Source organism: Rhinoderma darwinii, chromosome 5, assembly GCF_050947455.1.
Source record: "Rhinoderma darwinii isolate aRhiDar2 chromosome 5, aRhiDar2.hap1, whole genome shotgun sequence".
Lineage (NCBI taxonomy): Eukaryota > Metazoa > Chordata > Amphibia > Anura > Rhinodermatidae > Rhinoderma > Rhinoderma darwinii.
In genome coordinates this window covers 210,245,141-210,270,281 of record NC_134691.1, presented here as the reverse complement: position 1 = coordinate 210,270,281, position 25,141 = coordinate 210,245,141, and the positions used below count along the sequence as shown (strand labels likewise).

The 25,141-nt window shown below is 43.5% G+C and overlaps 1 protein-coding gene across 1 annotated transcript in view; it reads left to right on the top strand.

Moving 5' to 3' along the window:
- Window positions 1–25,141, top strand: part of ADCY2 (adenylate cyclase 2) — an 831,331-nt gene that overhangs the window by 790,228 nt on the left and 15,962 nt on the right. The window contains exons 22-23 of the mRNA XM_075826916.1: window positions 6,268–6,375; window positions 14,350–14,464. Coding sequence (XP_075683031.1) covers window positions 6,268–6,375; window positions 14,350–14,464 — 223 coding nt within the window. The remainder of the gene's footprint in view (window positions 1–6,267; window positions 6,376–14,349; window positions 14,465–25,141) is intronic.

Genomic DNA, 25,141 nt, shown 5'->3' with positions numbered 1-25,141 from the left:
CACACCGCTGGCCGCATCATATCCGAGTGAGCGGCAGTGAAGGGCGATGGTGCCACACTGAATGGGGAGTGTGTTATCACAGGCAGCATCCAGGGTGGAAAAGGATGGGGGGAGGGAAGAGAGGAGCCATAATGACATGTCAGGAGGGTTTAGATGAGAGACCCATGGTACCAGAGACGCTACACAGAGTGGCATAATATAGCAGTAGTGAGAAAATCAGTATCAATGTAGTGAAAATCAAAACGGAATAGCAATCCACAATATAAAGTGCAAGTTCAAAAGGTAAATGCAGTTAATATACAGAAGCAAAAACACAGTATAAAGTGCCAATACAGATAAAATCAATTAATATGCAGATAACAAATAGCACACCAAAAAAGTGATGACAACACACATTAACTGTATGAAAATATGATTTTTTTTATAATGGAAAGCACAAAATGTGTAGATGCGAAAAATAAAACCAGTGCTGGTGAAGCAAAAGATGAGAATTCACTGGTGATAAGTGACCAACTAATGTAAAAATTAATCACGTGAAGTATAGTATAGTATAGTATAAACAACCCTGCATAACCCTAGTAATCACTACAATACTATGAATATGGCCTCATGAAAAATGCATGTAAAAAAAAAAACATAGAAAAGGTAAAAATACCAATAATTCATTGCGGGGGGGGGGGGGAAGGGAGAGAATTCCAAAAGTTCCAAAGTGCCAGAGAAAGCGCAATAAACCAGATGCAAAGCTAGTGAAGGCTAGTACATAGCATACAAAATAACCATGGTATCATAGCAGAACAAAATGTACAGGATAAAAACATTAATCAGGAGAGCCGTGCCAAGATGATCGTATCTCAAGGTAGGAATTCAGGCCTAAAAGAATTCAGGGAAAAAAATTATGATTAGTGTGGGGAAAAAGGGAAAGATTAAAATATAAAAAAAATCCACCTGACTGTGCATAGGAGGCGCAAAGAAGATGTGGGAGGCAACATTCGTATCACAGGAAGAAGAAGCTGTTTCATTTAGTCCATTAGGAGTAATAGTGTCTAGTTTATGAAACAAATACTGTGAGCAGATTCTTCTGGCACGTAAGTACTGGCCCACCGGAATGTTTTGGGTAAGGTGTTGGGGGTGTGCTGACCTAACATGTAGTACCGAATTTATGGCTGTTTTTTTCCGGAAGAGATATGTTTGTATATCCACTCTGTTAGTAACGGAGATCAATACATCCAAAAATTAACACATTAAATCAATTTCACTGGGTCAGTTAAGAAAATCCGCCTCTCCTAATATTATCTCATAGGTGGGTGCTCAAGGAAACGCCTTCTTTACTTCTTACGATTGATGCAGTGAAGACGTTTTGACCACATTCACTGGGGATTCTATGATTTTATACTATCCTCTATAATGACTTCCTACTCCTTGCCATCTGCCCAGGTATACACCTCTGGGACGTTGTTCAAACTGTTCAAAATTTTAGCTTCCCCTTCCCTCACCTAGCAGTAGTAACAGAAGGGCCTGTCCCCATGTATTAACCTTCCACATGCTGCTGCTCTCTGCTAACAGAGATCGATGCAGCAGGAGAACAAACACGGCTGCTTAGCAAACTTTTGACTGGGGGTCCCCCCTCCCCGGGTGTCACACAACCCCCCCTTGTAGATAGCGCCTTTTTTACAGCCCCCCTGTAGATAACGCCATACAGCCCCCCTGTAGATAACGCCATACAGCCCCCTCTGCGGATAACGCCATACAGCCCTCCCTGTAGATAACGCCATACAGCCCCCTTTGTACAAAGGGGGCTGTATGGCGTTATCTACAGGGGGGCTGTATGGCGCTATCTACAGAGGGGGCTGTATGGAGTTACATACAGAGGGGGCTGTATGGAGTTATCTACAGGGGGGGCTGTATGGCGTTATCTGCAGGGGGGCTGTATGGCGCTATCTACAGAGGGGGCTGTATGGAGTTATCTACAGAGGGGGCTGTATGGCGTTATCTACAGAGGGGGCTGTATGGCGTTATCTACAGAGGGGGCTGTATGGCACCATCTACAGTGGGGGCTGTATGGCGCTATCTACAGGGGGGGCTGTATGGCGCTATCTACAGAGGGGGCTGTATGGCGCTAACGCCATACAGCCCCCACTGTAGAGAACGCCATACAGCCCCCACTGTAGAGAACGCCATACAGCCCCCCCTGTAGAGAACGCCATACAGCCCCCCCTGTAGAGAACGCCATACAGCCCCCCCTGTAGAGAACGCCACACAGCCCCCCTGTAGGTAACGCCATAATGCCATACAGCTAGCGGAGCCTCCGGCCATTATGGGGGCCAATACAGGCGGGCGACACGGGCCCCCTCATGCCGCGGGCCCCGTAGCATCCGCTACGGCTGCTACGGCGGTAGTCACGCCACTGCACCCATACACTTTGAAGGGGTATTCCAATATTATAAGTGATGGCATATCGCTAGGATGGGACACCGACCAGAGAATAAAGGGGCCGCAGAATGGATTTACCGATGTGACCCATTTATTGGTTTCCCCTTCACAGCGGTACCCCACCAATGTAGGAAACTGTAGCACAGCCTGATTTTTAAATTGGGCAGTCTGCAGTTTCCTGCACAGCCGGCTAGCCAGGACCACTACAGTTCAGGGAGAACTTAGAGGTGGACGCAGTGCTAAATCAGTGCTGCAGCCCAATCATTCTCAGGATTCATAGGGGTACCAGAGGTAGGACCCCGAACGATCATAAACTATCATATCCTATAGATATGCAATCCCTTTTTTAAGATGGCAATACCCCTTTAACCTTACATTACCTACTTGTCTGGCAACCTATTTCCCATATAAACTTCAGTCTAATTCGTTCTCATTGCCGTCAATCTTACAAAACCCCATATTATTCCAACACAGATATTCTCAGTAGTGGTCAATAAATCAACTCACCAAAATGTATATTTTGCTGAAGACAGGAGAAGAGTACTGTAGGTGTCAAATCCTTCACTTACTGTGAAGATCAAATTAAAATTAGATTGTCAGACTGCCTGTGCCATGTGCATCACAGAAAAGACATCGGGAGCTCAGGGAGTTAAATGCATGGCTTAAGTCTTGGTGTAGGAGAGAAGACTTTGGGTTCCTAGAGCACTAGGCTGACTTTTCATTGGGGTACAAACTGTATTCTGCAGATTTTCACAAGAATGGAAGGAAGTCTTCTGTCCTGGAGGAGAGAATTCTAGCAGGGGCAACGGAGTATTTAAACCCAGTGGGGTAACTATAGGGGTCGCAGTGGTCGCAATTGCGACTGGGCCCCGAAGCCAGGGGTGCCCACGGCCCCCTACACAATATCAAAGAAAAGTTACTATAGTAACTGGGGCCTATGTAATAAACTACATGGGCCCCCGTTACTATAGTAACGGACAGCACTCACCTTCCTTGTTCTGGAGCGCAGCGGAGGTCCTGATGTCACAGCGCTGTGCACAACGCATGACGTAAGAACGCTATGCGCTGCGCACAACATCCCGACCCTGGGTGGAGTCAGGAGCTCCGCTGCGGCCGAAGGGGAGGGTAAGTTCAATGCCACTCTGCTGGAGCTGATGGGTCGGGGTCCTACACCTGTGACCCCCACCAAATCAGCTGTTTTGAAGGGGGTGCAGCCGCTCATACGAGCGCTACTTCCCCTTTATTCCAGTCACTTTCTCACACTGAATCGCTGACACAGACGTGTCAGCGATTCACAGTGTGAGCAAGTGAGGAAAATGAAGGGGAAGCAGCGCTCGTACGAGCACTGCACCCCCTTCAAAACAGCGGATTGGCGGGTGTCCGGGGAGTCGGACCCCAAACCATCAGCTATTTATGGCCTATCATGAGGATAGGCCATCAATGTTTAGGGACTAGACAACCCCTTTTAAACATACAGTATGGCAGGCTTAGTTACAGGGCCCCAGCAGACAGTAATCTTATACTGTATAAGATTACTGTCTGTTGGACCCCGTATCTAAGCCTACCTTAGGCTTAGATACAGGGTCCAACACACAGTATCACACATGCACTTGGGCTCTATATCTAAGCCTACCATATGTGTTAGGCTGTGTTGCCCTTCTGTTGAAGGGTTCCGTTGGAGGTTTCCGTGGGGTAACTCCTCAACGGAACGGCAAAATGAAACGTTGCTAAAGGTTCCGGTTTGTCACCGTTGTGACAGGGTTCCGTTGCTCTTGATGCAACCAATAGCGCAGTCGACTGCAATATTGACTCCGTCAAAACAACAGAACCAATCAATGGTGAGGGAAACGGAAGCTGAGGTTTCAGTTTGCCTTTCCATTGAGAGGTTACCTGACGGAAACCTCTGACGGAAGGGCAGCGGTGATGTGAACAGGCCCTTACTAATGTGTTTTTTTTTGTGTTTGTGTTTTTTACAAGTTTGGTCGTTGGACTACGTTGGATTTGAGGACTACTTCAATGACGGATTTTTTTATTATCAATAAAATGGTTAATGAGGGTTGTGTGGGTTTTTTTTTATTTCAATAAACCTGTTTTTTCTATGTCTTTGTATTTTTTTTTTAAACTTTATTACTACTGCCTTATTAATAGGTGCTGACTGATTGACAGCTTCCATTACTAAGGCGCGGCTTAGTGTTAGCCGCTGCAGAGGCGAACACTAACCCCCATTATTACCCCGGTACCCACCGCGGGTGCCGTCAAGACCAGGTAAGATCCAGAACCCGACCCTCTGTAGTAATGGTCGGGCAGTGGGGCTGCTGCAGGCTGGTATTATTAGGCTGGGAAAGGCCAAACACAGTGGCCCTTCCAAACCCTGGTAATACCAGGCTGCTGCGGTGTTGTATCCGGCTGGTTACCAAAAATGAAGGGGGATCCCACGTCATTAAAAAAAATAAAAAAATTGGAGAGAACGATGTGGGATTCCCTAATTGTTATAACCAGCCAGATACAACACAGCAGCAGCTTAGTGACGCCCTCGGCTGCTGGTGCTGCTTCGTTGGGTCACTTAGGATATCCAGCGATGCAGGTGAAAGCGGTGGGCCCTCGGCGATGAGAAGTTTGAGGGGGGGCCACGAAGAACCTTTGCATCGGGGCCGATAAGCCTTTAGCTACGGCCCTGTTTAAACCCTTATGACATGTAAGCAATAGCATGATGTGTAAAAAAGACATGACTAGCCTTTAGGCCCTATGAGATGGAGCGATAAACAAATTTTCGTATAATTATTCAAATGTGAGTGATAAATCGCCACATGTCATAAGGTGCAACGATCAAAAGACGAACGATAAATCATTGGGTTTCTGTGGATCAGCCACATCTACCTAGGTGAAAGATTATTCTTTATCGCTGCCCCATCCCCTCATTTAATCAGAAATCTTCAAATTGTTAGCGGATAAGTCCTTTGCACTTCACCTACAAGCTCAATAATCTTTGTGTGTAATTGCTGTATGGGTGATTGCAGTAACGACTGAACAGTGAAAATCTTTAGAAATTATTGTCACATGTAATAGACCATCTTTCGAATGCAAACGACTCGCTAAATCATCGTTTGTCGCTAGATCCTGAAAGAGTATCAGCCCGTTTAATAGGGCCCTAAGAGGCAATTAATACACTTAATCGCTGAAATTTTTTTATGCCATACAATATTGAAGCTATGGGGAAACTGAGGGTAAAATTGTGGTATGGGTTACAAAAGGTAATATACAGTAGATAGATTTAAAATAAAAATATTTTGTGTATATAAAAATGCTAGAAGCCTTGCAAATAAGACTGCTACTTGGTCGGGAATAGGAGTGTGGCTGCCAATCATATCCACATTTCTGCTCTAACATCAGAGAAACCTATGATGTAATATGGTCACCTGAATCGTTTATTGGGGTCTACAGTGAGCAGGAGGATGGACAGTCTAAGTCACGGATACTACAACCGAGGTGCTCACCCAACACTAAAGAGAGTCTGATCTGTGTTGGGCTTAATTACACCAGTGTATTGCAGGCTGTGAAGGAGACGCTGCAGGTTTTGCCTGGGGATGTTTATGCTGACTTAGCTTGGAAAGCTATAGAAGGTATGAATCATCTGGTGTTGCAGGTTGAGGATCTTCCAAAAGTAGAGGCGAGCTAGAATAAACGCAGGACCGTCTAGTTTATGTAAGCTATTATGTAAGGATTTTTAAGAGTTAACTGCACACATTTACTGAACATTTGACTGATGCATAGGTTAGATTTCACTATTGTTTTGCTGGACAGTACATAGAATCATAAATTGTTTTATTTTTTTTACAGTTGTTATCGAAACCAAAGTTCAGCGGTGTCGAAAAGATCAAAACTATTGGAAGTACATATATGGCAGCAACTGGACTCAATTCTACCCCAAGTTTGGAATGTAGCCAGGTAATGTAAAAATTTCTTTAAGAAAGAAAAAAAAGTTTGAACACCAATATGATAATCAATAAGAATTTAACAATTACATAGTTACATACAGTAGTAGCATAGTTTGTAAGGCAAAAAAAACCCACATAAGTACACCCAGTTCATCCTATTCTCCTGCAATGTTGATCCAAACTGTAAATTATCCTAATTTTGATAATTTTTCTGTGAACTGCAGCCCACCACTTCCGTTTAAACACATATGCGGAAGATCAGTGTTAAATGACCCAGGCATTTTAAAAATAAGATAATTTTTATTGAAACATGATAAAAGTACAAAATGCAGCTAATAGCATCAAAAATGCATTTAAAATATAAGTCCTCACAGTCAAGAAAGTACTGAGTGGGCTACTGGCCATAACATCTATACCATTCAGGAGTACATTCTAAATAAACTATGGTAAGTCACATAACAAAATAAAAAACAGTGAAAATAGACTATCAGAATCGATAGACAGAAATGGCAAGGTGGCCAAAAAATTAATAAGAGAAAAGTTTTGACAGACCATGCAGGTATACAGTGGGGTAAAGAGTAGCGATGTGCCAGGAGCCCACTTACACCCAATGCGTTTTTCCACCAGGCTTAGTCAGGGGAAAAGGAAAAGTCCTTAAACTATTACTTTGGTGTTTGACCAAATTATTCTATTGAGGCAATTTTGGTGTTATATTATTACTTTAGCTGCTACACTTTGAACCCACTCATCTCTACTATGTCTTTCTTGGGCACTGATCCCCAAAACTGTATATAATATTTAATGTGCTGTCTGACTAGTGATCTATATAGTGATAAAACGTTGCTATTCTCATGTACTGTCATGTCCATGGCAGCGGGCCGTCAGTTTCACTCACCTCCTGACGGCTGCAGCCATGGGTCGGCGAGCGTTGGCCCCAGTCTCCTCCTCAGGAGATGCCAGCGCTCACTTCCACTCACCTCCGCCAGGTCCCACTCACGCACCGAACTTTAATGCTAATTAGCCCATGAGCACCCTGGACTAGGGCGGATACACTGCGTCAAGCTGCGCAGCGTAACTGTCTTGAACATCGCTGGGAATGCCGTCAGAAATCCTGCACCACGCTGTGATGTGTTTTTTCGGACGTAAATTCCGCTGCGTGAATTATCGCACATACTAACCCCCTCCCTCCTCCTGACATCCGCTCTGGCCTCCCTGGATGAAGTTGCAGGCTATGTGACTGCTGCAGGGCGGACTGGAGAAGAAGCAGGGAACTCAGGGTAAGTATAACTTTATTATTATTATTATTTTCTTACTTGCGATTGTGGAGGCGGAATCACCACAAAACAAACCCCTTTGTTGCAGGTTTAAGCACCCCATTGAATTCAATAGGAAAACCCGCAACAGAAGAGCTGCGATTCCGCAGCATTAATTGACATGTTACGGTTGAAGAAACCACACCGCAGGTCAATTGATCTGCGTTTTTTTGGCTGCATTTTTCCGCAGTGTTGGGACGAGATTTGTTGGAATCTCACCCACACTGCTGCTTCTGCAAAACGCTACGAATTTTCTGCAATGTATCTGTTGCAGAATATCTGCAGTGTAGGGTATGTTCACACGCTTACTAAAAAACGTCTGAAAATATGGAGCTGTTTTCAAGGAAAAACAGCTCCTGATTTTAAAATGTTTTTTTATCAACTCGTGTTTTTCGCGGCGGTATTACGGCTGTTTTTGGAGCTGTTTTTCTATAGAGTCAATGAAAAAGGGCTCCATAAACGGCTCAAGAAGTGACTTGCACTTCTTTTTCGGGGGCGTTTTTTTACGCGGCCGTTATTCAAAACAGACGCGTAAAAAAATGCGGCGTCACAACAGAACGCCGTTTTTCCAATTGAAATCAATGGGAAGATGTTTGGAGTCGGTCTCCTTACGATTTTTTGGCTGTTTACGGCATGAAAAACGGCCGAAAATAAGCAGTGTGTTCATATCCTTAGGCCTTATTTACACGAACGTGTTTCACATCCGTGATATGCGCGTGAAAATCACGCGCGTTGCACGAACCTATGTAAGGCAATGGGGACATTCAGACATTGCGTGTTTTTCACGCAGCGTGTGTCCGCTGCGTAAAACTCACGACATGTCCTATACTTGAGCATTTTTTGCGCATCACGCACCCATTGAAGTCAATGGGTTCGTGAAAATCACGCGCAGCACACAGATGCACTTCTGTGTGCTGCGCGTGATTCGCGCAACAGTAGATCAAGAAATGAAGGGAAAAATAAAACCACCTCCTTCATTTCTTTTTCTAAACCTCAAAACCGCGTGTCATAAGGATGGCATATGCGCGAAAATCACGCAGCCACGCACAAAACACTTATGACACACGGAACTGCAGCGCGCAAAAAACACTGTACTTTTTGCGCGCGCAAAATGCATACGTTCATGTGAATTTCGCCTTACTATAAGAACTGTGAATCTGTGGAATAGCCTACCTCAGTAAGGGTATGTTCACACGGCTTACCAAAATATGGCTGAAAATATGGAGCTGTTTTCAGGCAAAAACAGCTCCTGAATTTCAGACGTTTTTTAGAAACTCGCGTTTTTCGCGGCGTATTTTACGGCCGTTATTGGAGCTGTTTTTCAATGGAGTCAATGAAAAACGGCTCCAAAAACGTCCCAAGAAGTAACATGCACTTCTTTTTCGCGGGCGTCTTTTTACGCGCCGTATTTTGACAGCGACACGTAAAATAACACCTCGTGGGAACAGAACACCGTAAAACCCATTGAAAGCAATTGGCAGATGTTTGTGGGCGTAATGGAGCCATTTTTTCAGGCGTAATTCGAGCCGTAAAACGGCCGTATTACGTCTGAAAACACTGCGTGTGAACATACCCTTACTGGTCACAGCTGGAACTGTAGATTGGTTTAAAAAAGGCTTAGATATTTCTTGAAAAAAAAATATCAGCGCCTATGTCAATCTTGTTTAACCGGTTCACGTCCGCGCTATTTTGAGCCGCACCGTTTAGCCATTTTTAGCACACGTTAGTTAAACAGCTATCGCTTTTTTTATTTTTTGGGCTAGCGACATGATTTTTGCAGGTTTCTTTTTTTTTATCAGGCGCTGCCGCTGCCCTTATTTGTGTACACAGCGCTCATATAGTGTAAGGCTGGGTTCACACGACCACATTAACGTCCGTAATGGACGGACGTATTTCGGCCGGAAGTCCCGGACCGGTCTCAGTGCAGGGAGCCGGGCTCCTAGCATCATAGTTATGTACGATGCTAGGAGTCCCTGCCTCTCTGCAGGACAACTGTCCCGTACTGTAATCATGTTTTCAGTACGGGACAGTAGTTCCACGGCGAGGCAGGGACTCCTAGCGTCGTACATAACTATGATGCTAGGAGCCCGGCTCCCTGCACTGAGTTCGGTCCGGGACTTCCGGCCGAAATACGACCGTCCATTACGGACGTTAATGTGGTCGTGTGAACCCAGCCTAAAAGGGATCAGAGAAGAATGAAGCTGCTTCTATGTTCTTCTCAGGGTCTCCGGCAGTCACTAATCGCCGGAGACCAGACATTCAGCTGCCCACGTTTTCCAGTGTCAGGAAGTTGTGTACACCGTCTGGCACTACATTCGTGATGCTGAACGGCATCAGAAACCAGAGCGACAGCTCCAGGAGCTCAAGGGGAGCAAGAAAGGTAAGTTTAATTGGAATCAACTATCATCTATTGGAAAAATCAGTGCAGTGGTCTAGGGGCTGATTGTTCCCATCCCCCCTATATCTGCCCCTGAGCCATGCCCATTTGACTAAGCTCCAATCCTCAATCATTCACCTTCTGGAAATGGAGTAGATCTGCAGGAAATTAACCCCTGTGTTCTCTGTAGGATTTCTACAAATCTGTTAATTTCAGGAACATAGAGAGAATCCTGCAAAGTGACAAACACTGAGATTTTTTTTTTAATAAACACTGTAGGTTGTTTTTTGTACATATTCATTTTTACCACTAAATCAAGGAAACATCTTATTTAGGCCTCATTTACACGAGCGTGTGCGTTTTGCGCGCGCAAAAAAACGCTGCGTTTTGCGTGCGCAAAAGGCAATTGACAGCTCCGTGTGTCATCCGTGTATGATGCGCGGCTGCGTGATTTTCGCGCAGCCGCCATCATAGAGATGAGGTAGTCGACGCCCCTCACTGTCCAAGGTGCTGAAAGAGCTAACTGATCGGCAGTAACTCTTTCAGCACCCTCGACAGTGAATGCCGATCACAATATACACCAACCTGTGAATAAAAAAAGACGTTCAAACTTACCATGAACTGCCTGCTTCCTCCAGTCCGGTCTCCCGGCCGTTACCTTGGTGACGCGTCCCTCTCTTGTCATCCGGCCCCACCTCCCAGGATGACGTGGCAGGCCATGAGACCGCTGCAGCCTGTGATTGGCCTGTGATTGGCTGCAGCTGTCACTTGGCCTGAATTGTCATCCCGGGAGGTCGGACTGGAGGAAGGAGCCGGGACTTATCGGTAAGTCCGAACTTCTGTTTTTTTTAACACGTATATGTATATTGTGATCGAAAGTCACTGTCCATGGTGCTGAAACAGTTTAAGTCTTTCAGCACCGTGGGCAGTGACTGTCTCCTGACGTCGCGTACCCGAACATTTTTTGCCGGGTTCGGTCAAAACGAGTTCGGCCGAACACGGTGAAGGTCGGTGCGCTCATCTCTAATTTGACACTCCGTTTGGATGTTTGTAACCAGAAAAGCACGTGGTGCTTTTCTGTTTACATTCATCCTTTTGACAGCTCTTGCGTGATTTTCGCGCATGCAACGCAGGACCGTCCGTGTGGCATGCGTTGTTTTCACGCACCCATTGAAGTCAATGGGTGCGTGTTGCGTGAAAAACGCAAGAATATAGAACATGTCGTGAGTTTTACGCAACGCACTCACGCAGCGCAAAATTCACGCATCGTCTAAACAGCCCCATAGACTATTATAGGTGCGTACGACACGCGTGAAAAGCACGCGCGTCGCACGCGCGTATAATACGCTCGTGTAAATGAGGCCTTACACCCACATGCAAAAAAATTAAGTAAAACAATTCATCAAAAAGGACAAGCAAACTGCTCAAAGACCTAATAATATGGTAAACAATAGAAAGAATCCGCAGCAAACAAAAAAACTGTGAAAATAGGAACAATCATTGTATTTTACAGGCATCCCAGATTAGCAAAAACAAAATCACTTTTCAGTTTAAGAAGTGTCAATAAGAATGACACATACTACTATTGTAGATGAGATGGCATAGAACTTAAGCTCCCAGGGTACTAAATTATTAGACCACAGTCAGCTGGCTGTTTACACCTGATCGCCTCAATTAAAATACACATTGGTCTTATTGAAATGTACATATTATTTTCTGAACAAGGATAAGTGGCTGCCAGAGATGAACATGCTTATCCAATAGATATGTACTGGGGGCTCCACTTTAAGTGCGCAGATGATTCAGTTGCAGTTGAACAGATAACTTTTATTTTATTCTTTTACAACACTGTGTCGGCACTTAATTGTATTCTCCTCAGACTGGTCCTGACACCAGGGCTGAGAACCATGAGATACACCAGAGTCTGGTTGTGCCCTTAGTGACTTTAGGCTTTAGCCCGTCTAACAGTGCAGCTAAAGGTTTCTGAGAGCCTACACCCTAGCACAACTTGCCCCTCCTAGATGCCATTTGCAGGGTTGCCTGAGTCACTTAGTATAAGTGTTGCCCTGTGCCTCTGAGGGTGATCATAGCCACTATGGTACTACCTTTCACGGATTGCTCGAGCACGTTCAGATGCTGCACAATACTCTGCGCAACAGGAGTATGGTCCCAGGCCAGCAAGTGGCCAACTATGTCCTCGACCAAGTCATTATTAGAAAGGTTTACCGTCTCTTTAAGGGTATGTTCACACGGCCTATTTACGGACGTAAATCGGGCGTTTTTGCCCCGAATTACGCCCGAAAATAGCGCCTCAATAGCGCTGACAAACATCTGCCCATTGAAAGCAATGGGCAGACGTTTGTCTGTTCACACGAGGCATATAGTTACGCGCCGCTGTCAAATGACGGCGCGTAAATAGACGCCCGCGTCAAAGAAGTGACCTGTCACTTCTTTGGCCGTAATTGTAGCCGTTATTCATTGACTCCAATGAATAGCAGCGCCAATTACGGCCGCAATGGACGCGGCGTTCAAGCGCCTGCACATGCCGGTACGGCTGAAATTACGGGGATGTTTTCAGGCTGAAACATCTCCGTAATTTCAGCCGTAACGGACGCCCTCGTGTGAACATACCCTAAGGATCGCTTAACCTGACTTGTAACAACAGTGTAACAGCGACAATAACCGCAGTAATAACAGCAGTAATTCACACAAGTCAACTTGATTGTAAAATAAAGTATAAGATTTGAACTGCACTTTAAGGCCCAGTTCAAACAGAGTTTTTTTTCAGGCAGATTTTGATCTGCTGCAAATTGTTGCCGCAATTTTCGTGCCGTTTTTCACAGCGTTTTTCACCCGCGGTCATTGAACACCACAGGCAAAAAATGCTGCGAAAAACGCTTTCTCTGACTCCCATTGATTTCAATGGGACATCAGAGGCGGAACCGCAGCAAGAAAGAGCATTCTGCTTTTATTTACCACAAGCAGCTAAAAACTGCCACGGAAAACAAACATTGAAATCATTGGGAGGTGGTTTCTAACGTTTTATTGCCACTGATTCCGACGCGGTTTCCGTGTCAAAATCCGCGCAAAAAAAAATAAATGGTGTGAACTGGACCTAATGCATTAGGATAGAATGCTTATTACCACTTGCCTTCTCTTTTAAGAACACTAAGGCTGGATTCACACGAGCGTGCCGTTTTTGCGCAGGCAAAAAACACTGCACTTTGCCTGCGCAAAGGGCACTTAACAGCTCCGTGTGGCAGCAGCATATGATGCGCGGCTGTGTGCTTTTCGCGCAGCCGCAATCATTATGACACTCCATTTGGATGTTTGTAAACAGAAAAGCACGTGGTGCTTTTCTGTTAACATTCATCCTTTTGACAGCTGTTGTGCGAATCACGTGCGTCCCACGGAAGTGCTTCCGTGTGGCATGCGTGGTTTTCACGCACTCATTGACTTCAATGGGTGCGTGATTCACGCGAAACGCCCAAAGAACGGACATGTCGTGACTTTTTTTCAGCGGACTCACGCTGAGTAAAAATCACGAACATGTCTGCACGGCCCCATAGACTAATATAGGTCCGTGCAACGCGCGTGATTTGCACGCACGTTGCACGGACGTATTTCCCGTTCGTCTGAATAAGGCCTTAGGCTGGATTCACACGAGCGGTGGCGGTTTTGCGTGCGCAAAAACCACTTACCAGCTCTATGTGGCAGTAGCATATGATGCGCGGCTGCGTGCTTTTCGCGCAGCCGCAATCATTATGACACTCCATTTGGATGTTTGTAAACAGAAAAGCACGTGGTGCTTTTCTGTTTACATTCATCCTTTTGACAGCTGTTGTGCGAATCACGTGCGTCCCACAGAAGTGCTTCCGTGCGGCATGCGTGGTTTTCACGCACCCATTGACTTCAATGGGTGCGTGATTCGCGCAAAACGCCGAAAGAACGGACATGTCGTGACTTTTTTTCAGCGGACTCACGCTGAGTAAAAATCACGCACATGTCCGCACAGCCCCATAGACTAATATAGGTCCGTGCGACGCGCGTGAAAATCACGCACGTTGCACGGACGTAATTCCCGTTCGTCTGAATAAAGCCTAACAGCCACTCCTGTCCCGGTATTGTAGCTTCATTCAAGTGACTGGGGCTAAGCTATGTTACCAGATACAACCCACGGACAAGAGTGGCACTATTTCTGCAGACTCTTTTTGTAGTATCATTCAACCCCTTAATGCAAATGGCATTTGTTTTAAATCTATATTTATTTTCACAATTTTTCTTTATGTCACAGGAAACAGACAGACAGTACATGCACATAGGAACGATGGTAGAGTTTGCATTTGCACTTGTGGCAAAACTTGATGTAATTAACAAGCACTCATTCAATGACTTTATGCTTCGAGTAGGTATGTAAAATGCAATGTTTTATTTGCTTTATTTAAAAAAAATCTATGAAAGCTTTAACTATGCATATGGTTATTTTTTTCTCTTTTTTTTTTTTTGTTGCTGTTGTTGTTGCTCTTTGGGATCTTCAGTTCGCAAAAAATCCAAACGGAAGCAGTCCGCCCAGCAATATGGCTTTCTGCTGCCTTCACTAAGCTACTCCAAACGCGGCCACGTTAACTTTTATTACTACGATGCATGCAGGGCGATACTGCGATCTGTGGCCGGGCAACTTGTGTCGCCATAGCCTTAAAGAGTAGCTGCCGTTTAATAACACTTTTGACATGTCATAGTGACATGTAAAAAAATTTGACCGGTGGGGTCCGGGTAGTTGAAGATTGGCTCCTCGAGTAGAGCCGAAGGGATCCTATCACAGCGAAGGGGCACTGTGCTCCGCTTTCCCTGAAGACAAAACTAGTGAAACATAAATATAAAAATGTAGAATGATCAGCCTGATTCGTGCTTAAAGAGGCTCTGTCACCAGATTCTCAAATCCCTATTGCGTGTGATCGGCGCTGCAATGCAGATAACAGTAACGTGTTTTTTTTTTTTAAAAACTTTCATTTTTGGCCAAGTTATGAGCTATTTTATATATATGCAAATGAGCTTTGAAATGGACAACTGGGCGTGTATTGTATTTTTAACTGGGCGTGTATTGTGTTTTTAACTGGGCGTGTTTACTTGTTTTACTAACTGGGCGTTGTAAATAGAAGTTTATGATGCTGACGAATCAGTGACCAGTCAGCATCATGCACTCCTCTCCATTCATTTATACAGCAGCATCACGTTCTTACTAGAACGATGTGCAGCCACATACACAAGTGTCCTGATAATGAATACACATGACCTCCAGCCTGGACGTCATGTGTATTCAGAATCCTGACACTTCTGAATCTATCCTGTGAGATTTCCAGCAAGGGAAACAAAATCTCGTTTACCTCGTAATCTCGCGACATTACGCGTGGCTTGCTGGAATCTCACAGAAAAGATTCAGACGTGTCAGGATTCTGAATACACATGACGTCCAGGCTGGAGGTCATGTGTATTCATTATCAGGACACTTGTGTATGTGGCTGCACATCGTTCTAGTAAGAACGTGATGCTGCTGTGTAAATGAATGGAGAGGAGTGCATGATGCTGACTGGTCACTGATTGGTCAGCATCATACACTTCTATTCACAACGCCCAGTTAGTAAAACAAGTAAACACGCCCAGTTAAAAACACAATACACGCCCAGTTGGACATACGAAAAAAAACACGCCCAGTTGTCCATTTCAAAGCTCATTTGCATATATATAAAATAGCTGATAACTTGGCCAAAAATGAAAGTTTTTTTTAAAAAAAACTTTACTGTTATCTACATTTCAGCGCCGATCACATGCAATAGGAGATAGGGATTTGAGAATCTGGTGACAGAGCCTCTTTAAGGAAGCAGTCAGCCCAGCAATATGGCTTTCTGCTGCTTTCAGCCTTTCACTAAGCTACTCCTTCTCCATTTACAGCTGTTTGTTTTTTGCTGGTTGCTGAGGCTAAATTCACACTTACGTTGTATAATCTGTTTCTGAGATCCGTTTTTCGATCAGAATAAGGATAAAAGCGGATCAGTTAAAAATCCCATTGAAATCAATAGTATTTTTAATATTATCTGTTAGCATCCGTTTGCATCTATTATGTTAGTCATCCGTTTTTATGACGGAGATAAACGTGCAGAGTACAAAGATACGGATGTCTAAAGATGGGTTATTTTTATCATTAGTGTCAATATAAAACGGATACAAACGGATTCTAATATATTTGCATCCGTTATTTTGATTTCAAGGAAATTTCTAACTGATCCGTTTTTATCCTTATTGTGATCTAAAATTGGAATAGAATTATACAATGCAAGTATGAACTTAGCCTCATAAACATAGCAGCAGCATTTTAATCTGACGCTATTAATCCCTTAACGACATGCCACATACATGTATGAAGCGGATTCACAGGCTGCGCTCGCTCCATACTTGCCCTGCCTCTGGGCTTCAAATGAGACGGTCAGTATAGTGATATACTTCAATACATTAGTATTTCAGTATATCATGCAAGCGATCCAATGATCGCTAGTAAAAGTTCTCTAGGGGGAGTAATAAAAAAAAAAAAAGTAAAAAAAAACGCTAAACAAAGCTTAATGTTCCAAAAAAAAAAAGGTATTAGGGTCAGTTCACACGTTGCGTAAATACTGCGGATTTTCCGCAACTGAATTTGTTGCGGAAAATCAGCAGCAAAGACAGTAGCAGCAGAGTGGATGAGATAGAAAAAATCTCATCCACACGCTCCGTAAATACTGAGCAGAAAAACGCTCAGAAATTGACTTGCAGTGCAGAGATTTATTCCACAGCATGTCAATTGTATTTGCGTAAACGCTGCTAATTTGTTGCAGGTTTTTCCCATTGAATTCAATGGAAGTTAAAACCTGCAACAAATACTAGTTGATGCGTTTTTTGCGATGGGTTCGCAGAGATTCCTCCCACATTATAAACTGAAATACCAGTAATACTCAAACAAAACTACTACCAAGCAAAATCCGCACTCCAAAAGCCAAATTGCACTCCCTCTCTTCTGAGCCCTACAGTGTGCCTAAAAAGCAGTTTACTTCCACATATATGGCATCACCATAACTGGGAGAACCCTTTTAAAAAATGTTGGGGTGTGTGTCTCTCGTGGCACAAACTGGACACAACATGTTTGCCACTGAAACTGCATATCTAGGGAAAATTTTAAATTTTTACTTTGCACTATCCGCAGCACAATCATTTATGGAAAAACCTGTGAAGTCAAAATGCTGACTACACTCCTTAACCCCCTACCCACATGACTCAGTAACTGTACGTCATCGCAGAAAGTTACTTCCTGCACGAGGACGTACAGTTACTGAGTCATTCCCAGGGCACACTGCCGTCTCCCGACAGCGGTCCATCATCCGCTGATTTTGGCAATTAACCCCTTAAATGCGGCGATCGATTGCAATTACCTTTGTGGATTTGTACCACATCGGCACCCTCCACGATGCGATCACGGGGGGTTTCGGTGGTTGGCATGGCAACCGGAGGCCAGACAATGGCCTCCGGGTCTGCTATACACGGAAGACTATTAGAGTACAGAACTCCTATCATAGTGACTGTCAGGGTATGTTCGTTTACACAGCTTATTTTCGGCCATTTTTCGGGCCGTAAACATCCGAAAAATGGCTGAGAATAAGGCGGCTGAACGCCTCCAAACATCTGCCCATTGATTTCAATGGGAAAAATGGCGGTCTTATTATAGTAAATAAATTAAAACTTTAAAAAAGTACACATATTTGGTATCATCATGTTCGTAACGACCCAAACTATAAAACTATAATGTTATTTTTCCTGTAGGTTGAAAACCGCAAAAAAAACAATGCCAGAATCACTATTTTTTTGGTCACCGGCTCTCCCAAAATATACAATAAAGAGTCATCAAATAATCGCATGTACCCCAAAATAGTACCAATAAAAACTACAACCCCTCCTGCAAAATACAAGCCCTTGCACAGCTTTTTTTATTGAAATATAAAAAAATGATGCCTCTCAGAATATGGTGACACAAAAAATATATATATATTAAAAAAAAAAGTGATTTTATTGTACAAACGTTGCAAAACATAAAAAAAATACATACATATGGTATCGCCGTAATTGTATCGACCCGCAGAATAAAGTAAAATGCCATTTATAGTGCACGGTGAACGGCGTAAAAAATAAAGACTTTAAAACGCCAAAATCTCTGTCTTTTGGTCACCCTAGTTCTCAAAAAAAATTTAATAAAAAGTGAGTGATCAAAAATTTGAATGTACCATAAAATGGTACCAATAAAAACTACAGCTTGTCCCGCCAAAAATAAGCCCTCACACCGCTGAATTGCCCAAAAAAAAAAAGTTATGGCTCTCAGAATGTGGTGAAACAAAACAAGTTTTTTAAACATTGTTTTTACTTTGTAAAAGAAGTAAAATATAAAAAAGATATAAATTTGGTATCACTGTTATCGTTTTTACTGCACAGTGAAAGCATATAGCATATATCTCCCCTATAGGTAGTGCTCCGCATATAGCCCACCTCTGTAGCTAGTGCCTCACAAATAGCTCCCCTTGTATGTAGTGTCCCACATATAGCCCACCCCAATAGACAGTGCCCCACAGGTAACCCACCCCTGTACATAGTGTCGCACATATAGCCCACCCCTGTAGATAGTGCCCTACAAATAGCTCCCCCTATAGATAGTGATGCACATATAGCCCACCCCTGTATATAGTGTCCCACATATAGCGCCCCTGTAGATAGTGCCCCATATATAGCCCACCCCTGTAGATAGTGCCCTACATATAGATCCCTCTGTATATAATGCTCCAAATCTAAACCCCCTTTAGATAGAGCCCCCCTTTAGATAGAGCACCCTTTAGATAGAGCCCCCTCTGTAGATAATGCCACTCACAGTTTTATTAGAAAAAAACTACTTTACATACTCACATGATCCCGTTCCCGCGCCGTGTGGTGGCAACGCAGACCTGCTCTCTTCTGAGCAGGTCTGCTGGGGCTGAACGACGCAAGTGGCGTGATGGCATCATCGCGCCGCTAGAGTCGTTGAAAGGCGCTGATTAGCAGGGCAGAATGACTTGCCCCGTCAATCAGCGCATTTCAACAACGGAAGCGGCATTGTTAAAAGGCGCTGATTGGCGGGGCAAGTCATATTGCCCTGCCAATCAGCTTCATTGTAAGGCCGCCCATCCAGCGCTAATGCATGTAATTGTATCTGCATGCTATAGACGCAGGTACAATTCGTGCAAGAGGGGGTGGCGGCGGCTGGTTTCAGTGGTGCCGATGCCCCCTCAGAGAGAGTGTGGCTGTTGCTAGAACCAGGCCCCCCTCCAGTGTTAGCGACGACATTGGGCATGAAGGGGCCCATGTCGCCTGGCGGTGCGGGCCCCGTAGTGGCATCGCTACCGCAGTAGCAGCCGTTATGACTTCACCAGGCATGGGCCCCTTCATGCCACGGGCCCGTAGTAGCCGCTACAGCGGTAGTTACGCCACTGACAAGGCCTCTTCAAAGCGGACATCGTGCCTAAAATATAATCTAATAAAAAGAAGGCCCCAAAATCCACTAGGTGCTCCCTTGCTTCTGAGGCCTGTGCTTCAGTCCATTAGCACATAAGGGATATTTCTAAAGACTGAAGAATCTGGGCAATAAATATTGACTTCTCTTTCTCTGGTAAAACCTTCTGTGTTACAGAAAAAATGGATTAAAATAGAATTTCACCTCCACATTGCTTTAATTCCTGTGAAACAGCTAAAGGGTTAAGCAACTTTCTAAATGCTGTTTTGAGTACTTTGATGAGTGCAGTTTTTAAAATGGTGTGATTTATGGGGGTTTCTAATATATAGGCCCCTCAAAGCCACTTTAGAACCGAACTCATAGCTAAAAAAAATAGGATTTTGACATTTTCTTTAAAACGTGAGACATTTCTGCTAAAATTATAAGCCTTGTAACGTTTTAGAAAAATAGAAGGATGTTCAAAAACGATGCCAACATATAGTAGAAGTATGGGAAATGTTAATTAGTAACTATTTTGTGTGGTATAACTGTCTGTCTTACTAGCAGATACATTTACATTTAGAAAAATGCATATTTTCTGCAAATTTTCTCAAAATTTTGGTGTTTTTCACAAATAAACACTGAATGTATCTACCAAATTTTACCTCTGACATAAAGTACAATATGTCACAAGAAAACAATCTGAGAATTGCTCAGATAAGTAAAAGCATTCCAAAGTTATTACCACATAAAGTGAAACATCAGATTTGAAAAATGAGGCTCTGTCAGGAAGGTCAAAAGTGGCTGCAGCCAGAAGGGGTTAACTTCTTAACGCTGAAGGACGGATATATCCATCCTCAGCAGCTGCTAGTTCGCGCAGGAGGACGGATATATCCGTCCTGTGATGGCGCGGGTACTGTCACTGTACCCATGCGATCAGCGGCAGGAGCACGGCTGTTCTACACAGCCTGGCTCCTGCGGCAACTGCCGGAATCGAAGCGCGCTTCGATTCCGGCAGTTTAACCCATTAAATGCCGCTGTCAATAGTGACAGCGGCATCTAATGTGTTTGACAGAGGGAGGGAGCTCCCTCTGTCACCCGATCGGCGCCCCCGCAAACAAATCGCGGGTCGCCGTCGGGTTTCCATGACAGCCGGGGGTCTAACAAAGACCCCCAGGTCTGCCTTCAGCATCTGCCTGTTAGGCGATGCCGGAGGCATGACCTAACAGGTTGCCTGTCAGTTTTACACTGACAGGCAATAATGCTTTGGTATACTAAGTATACCAAAGCATTATATATGCGATCGGCACATCGCATAGTGAAGTCCCCTGGTGGGACTTAAAAAAAAAATGTCAATCAGTTAAATAAAGTTTGTAGAAAAAAAAAAATAATAATTACAGTCAAAATCAAATAAAACTACTTTTTTTGCCCAAAAAGTGGTTTTATTCAGTAAAAGTGTCAAAACAAATCACACATACACATATATGGTATCCCCGCGATCGTAACAACTTGACCAATAAAATGAACACATTAATTAAACCGCCGGATGAACGGCGTCCAAAAAAACCGCAAAAAACAACGGCAAAATTCTCTCTTTTCTCCCATTCCCCCCATAAAAAATAAAATAAAAGTTAATCTATAAGTCCTATGTACTCCAAAATAGTACTAATGAAAACTACACATTGGCCCGCAAAAATCAAGCCCACATACGGCCACATCGACGGAAAAATAAAAAAATGACGGCTCTTGGAATGCGGTGATGCAAAAACAAGTAATTTTTTTCTAAAAGGGTTTTTATTGTGCAAACGTAGGAAAAACATAAAACCTTTACATATTTGGTATCCCCGTAATCGTGCCGACCCATAGAATAAAGTGAACATGTTATTTACGCTGCATAGTACACGGCGTAAATTTATAACGTGAAAATTTATGCTGGAATAGCTGCTTATTTTCAATTCTCTCCTAAAATAAAGTTAATAAAAGTTAATCAATATATTATAAGCATCTAAAAATGGTACAATTACAAAATACAACTCGTCCCGCAAAAAACAAGCACTTATACGGCTATGTCGACGGAATTAAAAAAAAGTTCCGACTCTTGGAATGCAACCGTGAAAAAACAAAAAATAATCCTTGGTCATTAACGTGCAAAATGGCCTGGTCATTAACCCCTATCCGCACCAGGACGTAACTGTACGTCGTTGCGGGAAGTTACTTCCCGCACGAGGACGTACAGTTACTGAGTTAATCCCGGTGCACACTGTCGGCGACAGTGTGCACCGGGAACCAGGAGGTCAGCTGTCGCCGACAGCTGACACTCCCCTCTTGCCGGCCAGCGGTCCTTTGCCGCTGATTTCGGCGCATTAACCCCTTAAATTCGGCGATCGGGTGCAATCGCCGAATTTTAGGGGTTTCTAACATATCGGCAGACCCCCGTCCGAAATCGCGGGGTCTGCCGATAGTTAGTATGGCAAACGGAAGCCAAACAATGGCTTCCGGGTCTGCCATGGACAGAAGCCCATCAGGACCAACCTTCGGCTGGTCCTGATAGGCTTCCTGTCAGAGTGACAGGAAGTCACTGTGTCGTTCCCGATGCACACTGTCGGCGACAGTGTGCATCGGGAACTTGGAGATCAGCTGTCCCCGACAGCGGACACTCTCCAGTGTTGCCGATCAGCGGCTCATCGCCGCTGATTTCGGCAATTAACCCGTTACATGCGGGGCTCGATTGCAATCTCCGCATGTAGCGGGTTTGTAGCGCATCAGCAGCCCCCATGCAATCGTGGGGGCTTCTGATGCTTGTGATGGCACCTGGGGGCCAGACAACGGCCCCCAGGTCTGCCATGTATGTCAGCCTATGAGGATCAGCCTCTGCTGATCCTCGTAGACCAACTGTCAAAGTGACTGTGACGTCACACTGACAGTTGGAATACATTACACTACCTATGTAGTGTAATGTATTCTAGCAGCGATCAGAGCTGCAGGTCAAAAAAAGAAAGTGTAAAAAGTAAAAAAAAAAGTTAATAAACAAAAATATAAAGTGTAAAAAGTAAAAAAAAGTTAATAAAAATGTTTTATAAAAGTGTAAAAATAAAAGGTTTTGTTTTCCTATAATAAGTCATTTATTATAGGGAAAAAATGAAAACGTTAAAAAAAAGTACACATATTTGGTATCGCCGCGTTCGTAACGACCCAATCTATGAAACTATAATGTTAATTTTTCCGCACGGTGAACGCCACAAACAAAATAAACTGAAAACTGTCAGCATCGCTATTTTTTGGTCACCACCCCTCCCAAGATATAGAATAAAAAGTGATCAAAAAGTTGCATTTACCCCAAAATGGTACCAATAAAAACTACAACCCGTCCCGCAAAAAACAAGACCTCCCACAGCTTTTTTGACGAAAAAATAAAAAAGTTACGGCTCAGAATAGCGTGTCCCAGAAAATAAATTATTTTATAGAAACTTCATTTTATTGTGCAAACGCTGCAAAACTTAAAAAAAACTATACACATATGGTATCGGCGTAATCGTACCGACCGGCAGAATAAATTAAAACGTAATTTATTGAGCACGGTGAACGCTGTAATAAATAAAGAATTTAAAGCGCCAAAATCGCTGTTTTTTGGTCACCCTAGCTCTAAAAAACATCCTGAGGGGCCAAAATGCTCACTATACCCCTAGAAAAATTCCTTGAGGGGTGTAGATTCCAAAATAGGGTGACTTTTGGGGGGTTTCCACTGTTTTGGTCCCTCCGGGGCGTTGCAAACCCGACATGGCACTGAAAACCAATCCAGCAAAATCTGCTTCCAAAATCCAAAAGGCGCTCCCTCCCTTCTGAGCCCTGCTGTGGGTCCAAACATCAGTTTACGACCACATATGGGGTATTGCCGTAATCGGGAGAAATTGCTTTACAAATGTTGGGCGGCTTTTTCTCCTTTATTCCTTGTAAAAATGAAAAAATTCTATGTTTCCACAGAAAATAGGTGATTTTCATCTTCACAGACTAATTCCACTAAATTCTGCAAAAAAACTGTGGGGTCAAAATGCTAACTATACCCCTAGAAAAATGCCTTGAGGGGTGTAGTTTCCAAAATGGGGTCACTTTGGGGGGGGTTTCGGCTGTTTAGGTACCACAAGACCTCCTCAAACCTGACATGGTGCCTAAAATATATTCCTAAAAAAAGGAGGCCCCGAAATCCACTAGCTGCTCCTTTGCTTCTGAGGCCTGTGTTTCAGTCCATTAGCGCACTAGGGCCACATGTTGGATATTTCTAAAATCTGCAGAATCTGGGCAATAAATATTGAGTTGCGTTTCCCTGGTAAAACCTTCTGTGTTACAGATTTTTTTTTATTACAAATGAATTTCGGCAAAAAAAATGAAATTTGCAAATTTCACCTCTACTTTGCCTTAATTCCTGTGAAACGCCTAAAGGGTTAAAATATTTTCTGAATGTGGTTTTGAATACCTTGAGGGGTACAGTTTTCAAAATGGGGTGATTTATGGGGACTTTCTAATATATAAGGCCCTCAAAGCCACTTCAGAACTGAACTGGTCCCTGAAAAAATAGCCTTTTGAAATTTTATTGAAAATATGAGAAATTGCTGCTAAATTTCTAAGCCTCGTAACGTCCTAGAAAAATAAAAGTACGTGAAAAAAAATGATGCAAACATAAAGTAGACATATAGGAAATGGTAACTAGTAACTATTTTGTGTGGTATTACTATGTGTTTCACAAGCAAATACATTTAAATTTAGAAAAATGCTAATTTTTGCACATTTTTGCTAAAATTTGAAGTTTTTCACAAATAAATATTGAATTTATAGACCAAATTTTTTCACTAACATAAAGTACAATATGTCACGAGAAAACAATCTCAGAATCGCTTGGATAGGTAAAAGCATTCCGGAGTTATTACCACATAAAGTGACACATGTCAGATTTGAAAAAATAGGCTGTGTCCTGAAGGCCAAAACAGGCTGTGTCCTAAAGGGGTTAAGGGGTTAAAGAAGCACTCCATGTTAAATTAAATTACTACAATAATAACAACAACCACCAGGGAAGTCTTTAGAGTTGATACTGCCCTAGGCAATTTTAGTGCTGGCGCCCCTATAACTCTCGAAGTTACGAAAACAGAGTAGCTCACGGACATTACGGTTCCAGAGCTGGACCCAGGAAAGGTACGTTTAATAATGGATTTGATTTTTATATGTGTTAATAAATATTTTTTTTGTGTTTTGGTTTTTTGGTATGGTTGCTGGACTACTTCAAATTCGAGGACTACTTTGATGACGACGTATCATTTATTCTCAATAAAATGGTTAACAAGGGTTGTTTTTTTATTTCAATAAAATATTTTTGCTATGTCTGTGGATTTTTTTAACTTCATTACTACTGCCTTAGTAAGGGCCGCTGTCTGACAGCGTCCATTACTAAGGCGGGACTTAGTGTTAGCCGGTGAAAAGGCTAACACTAACCCCCCCATTATTACCCCGGTACCCACCGCCACCATGGGTAGCAGGAAAAGCAGGGTATTTTTAGGCTGGG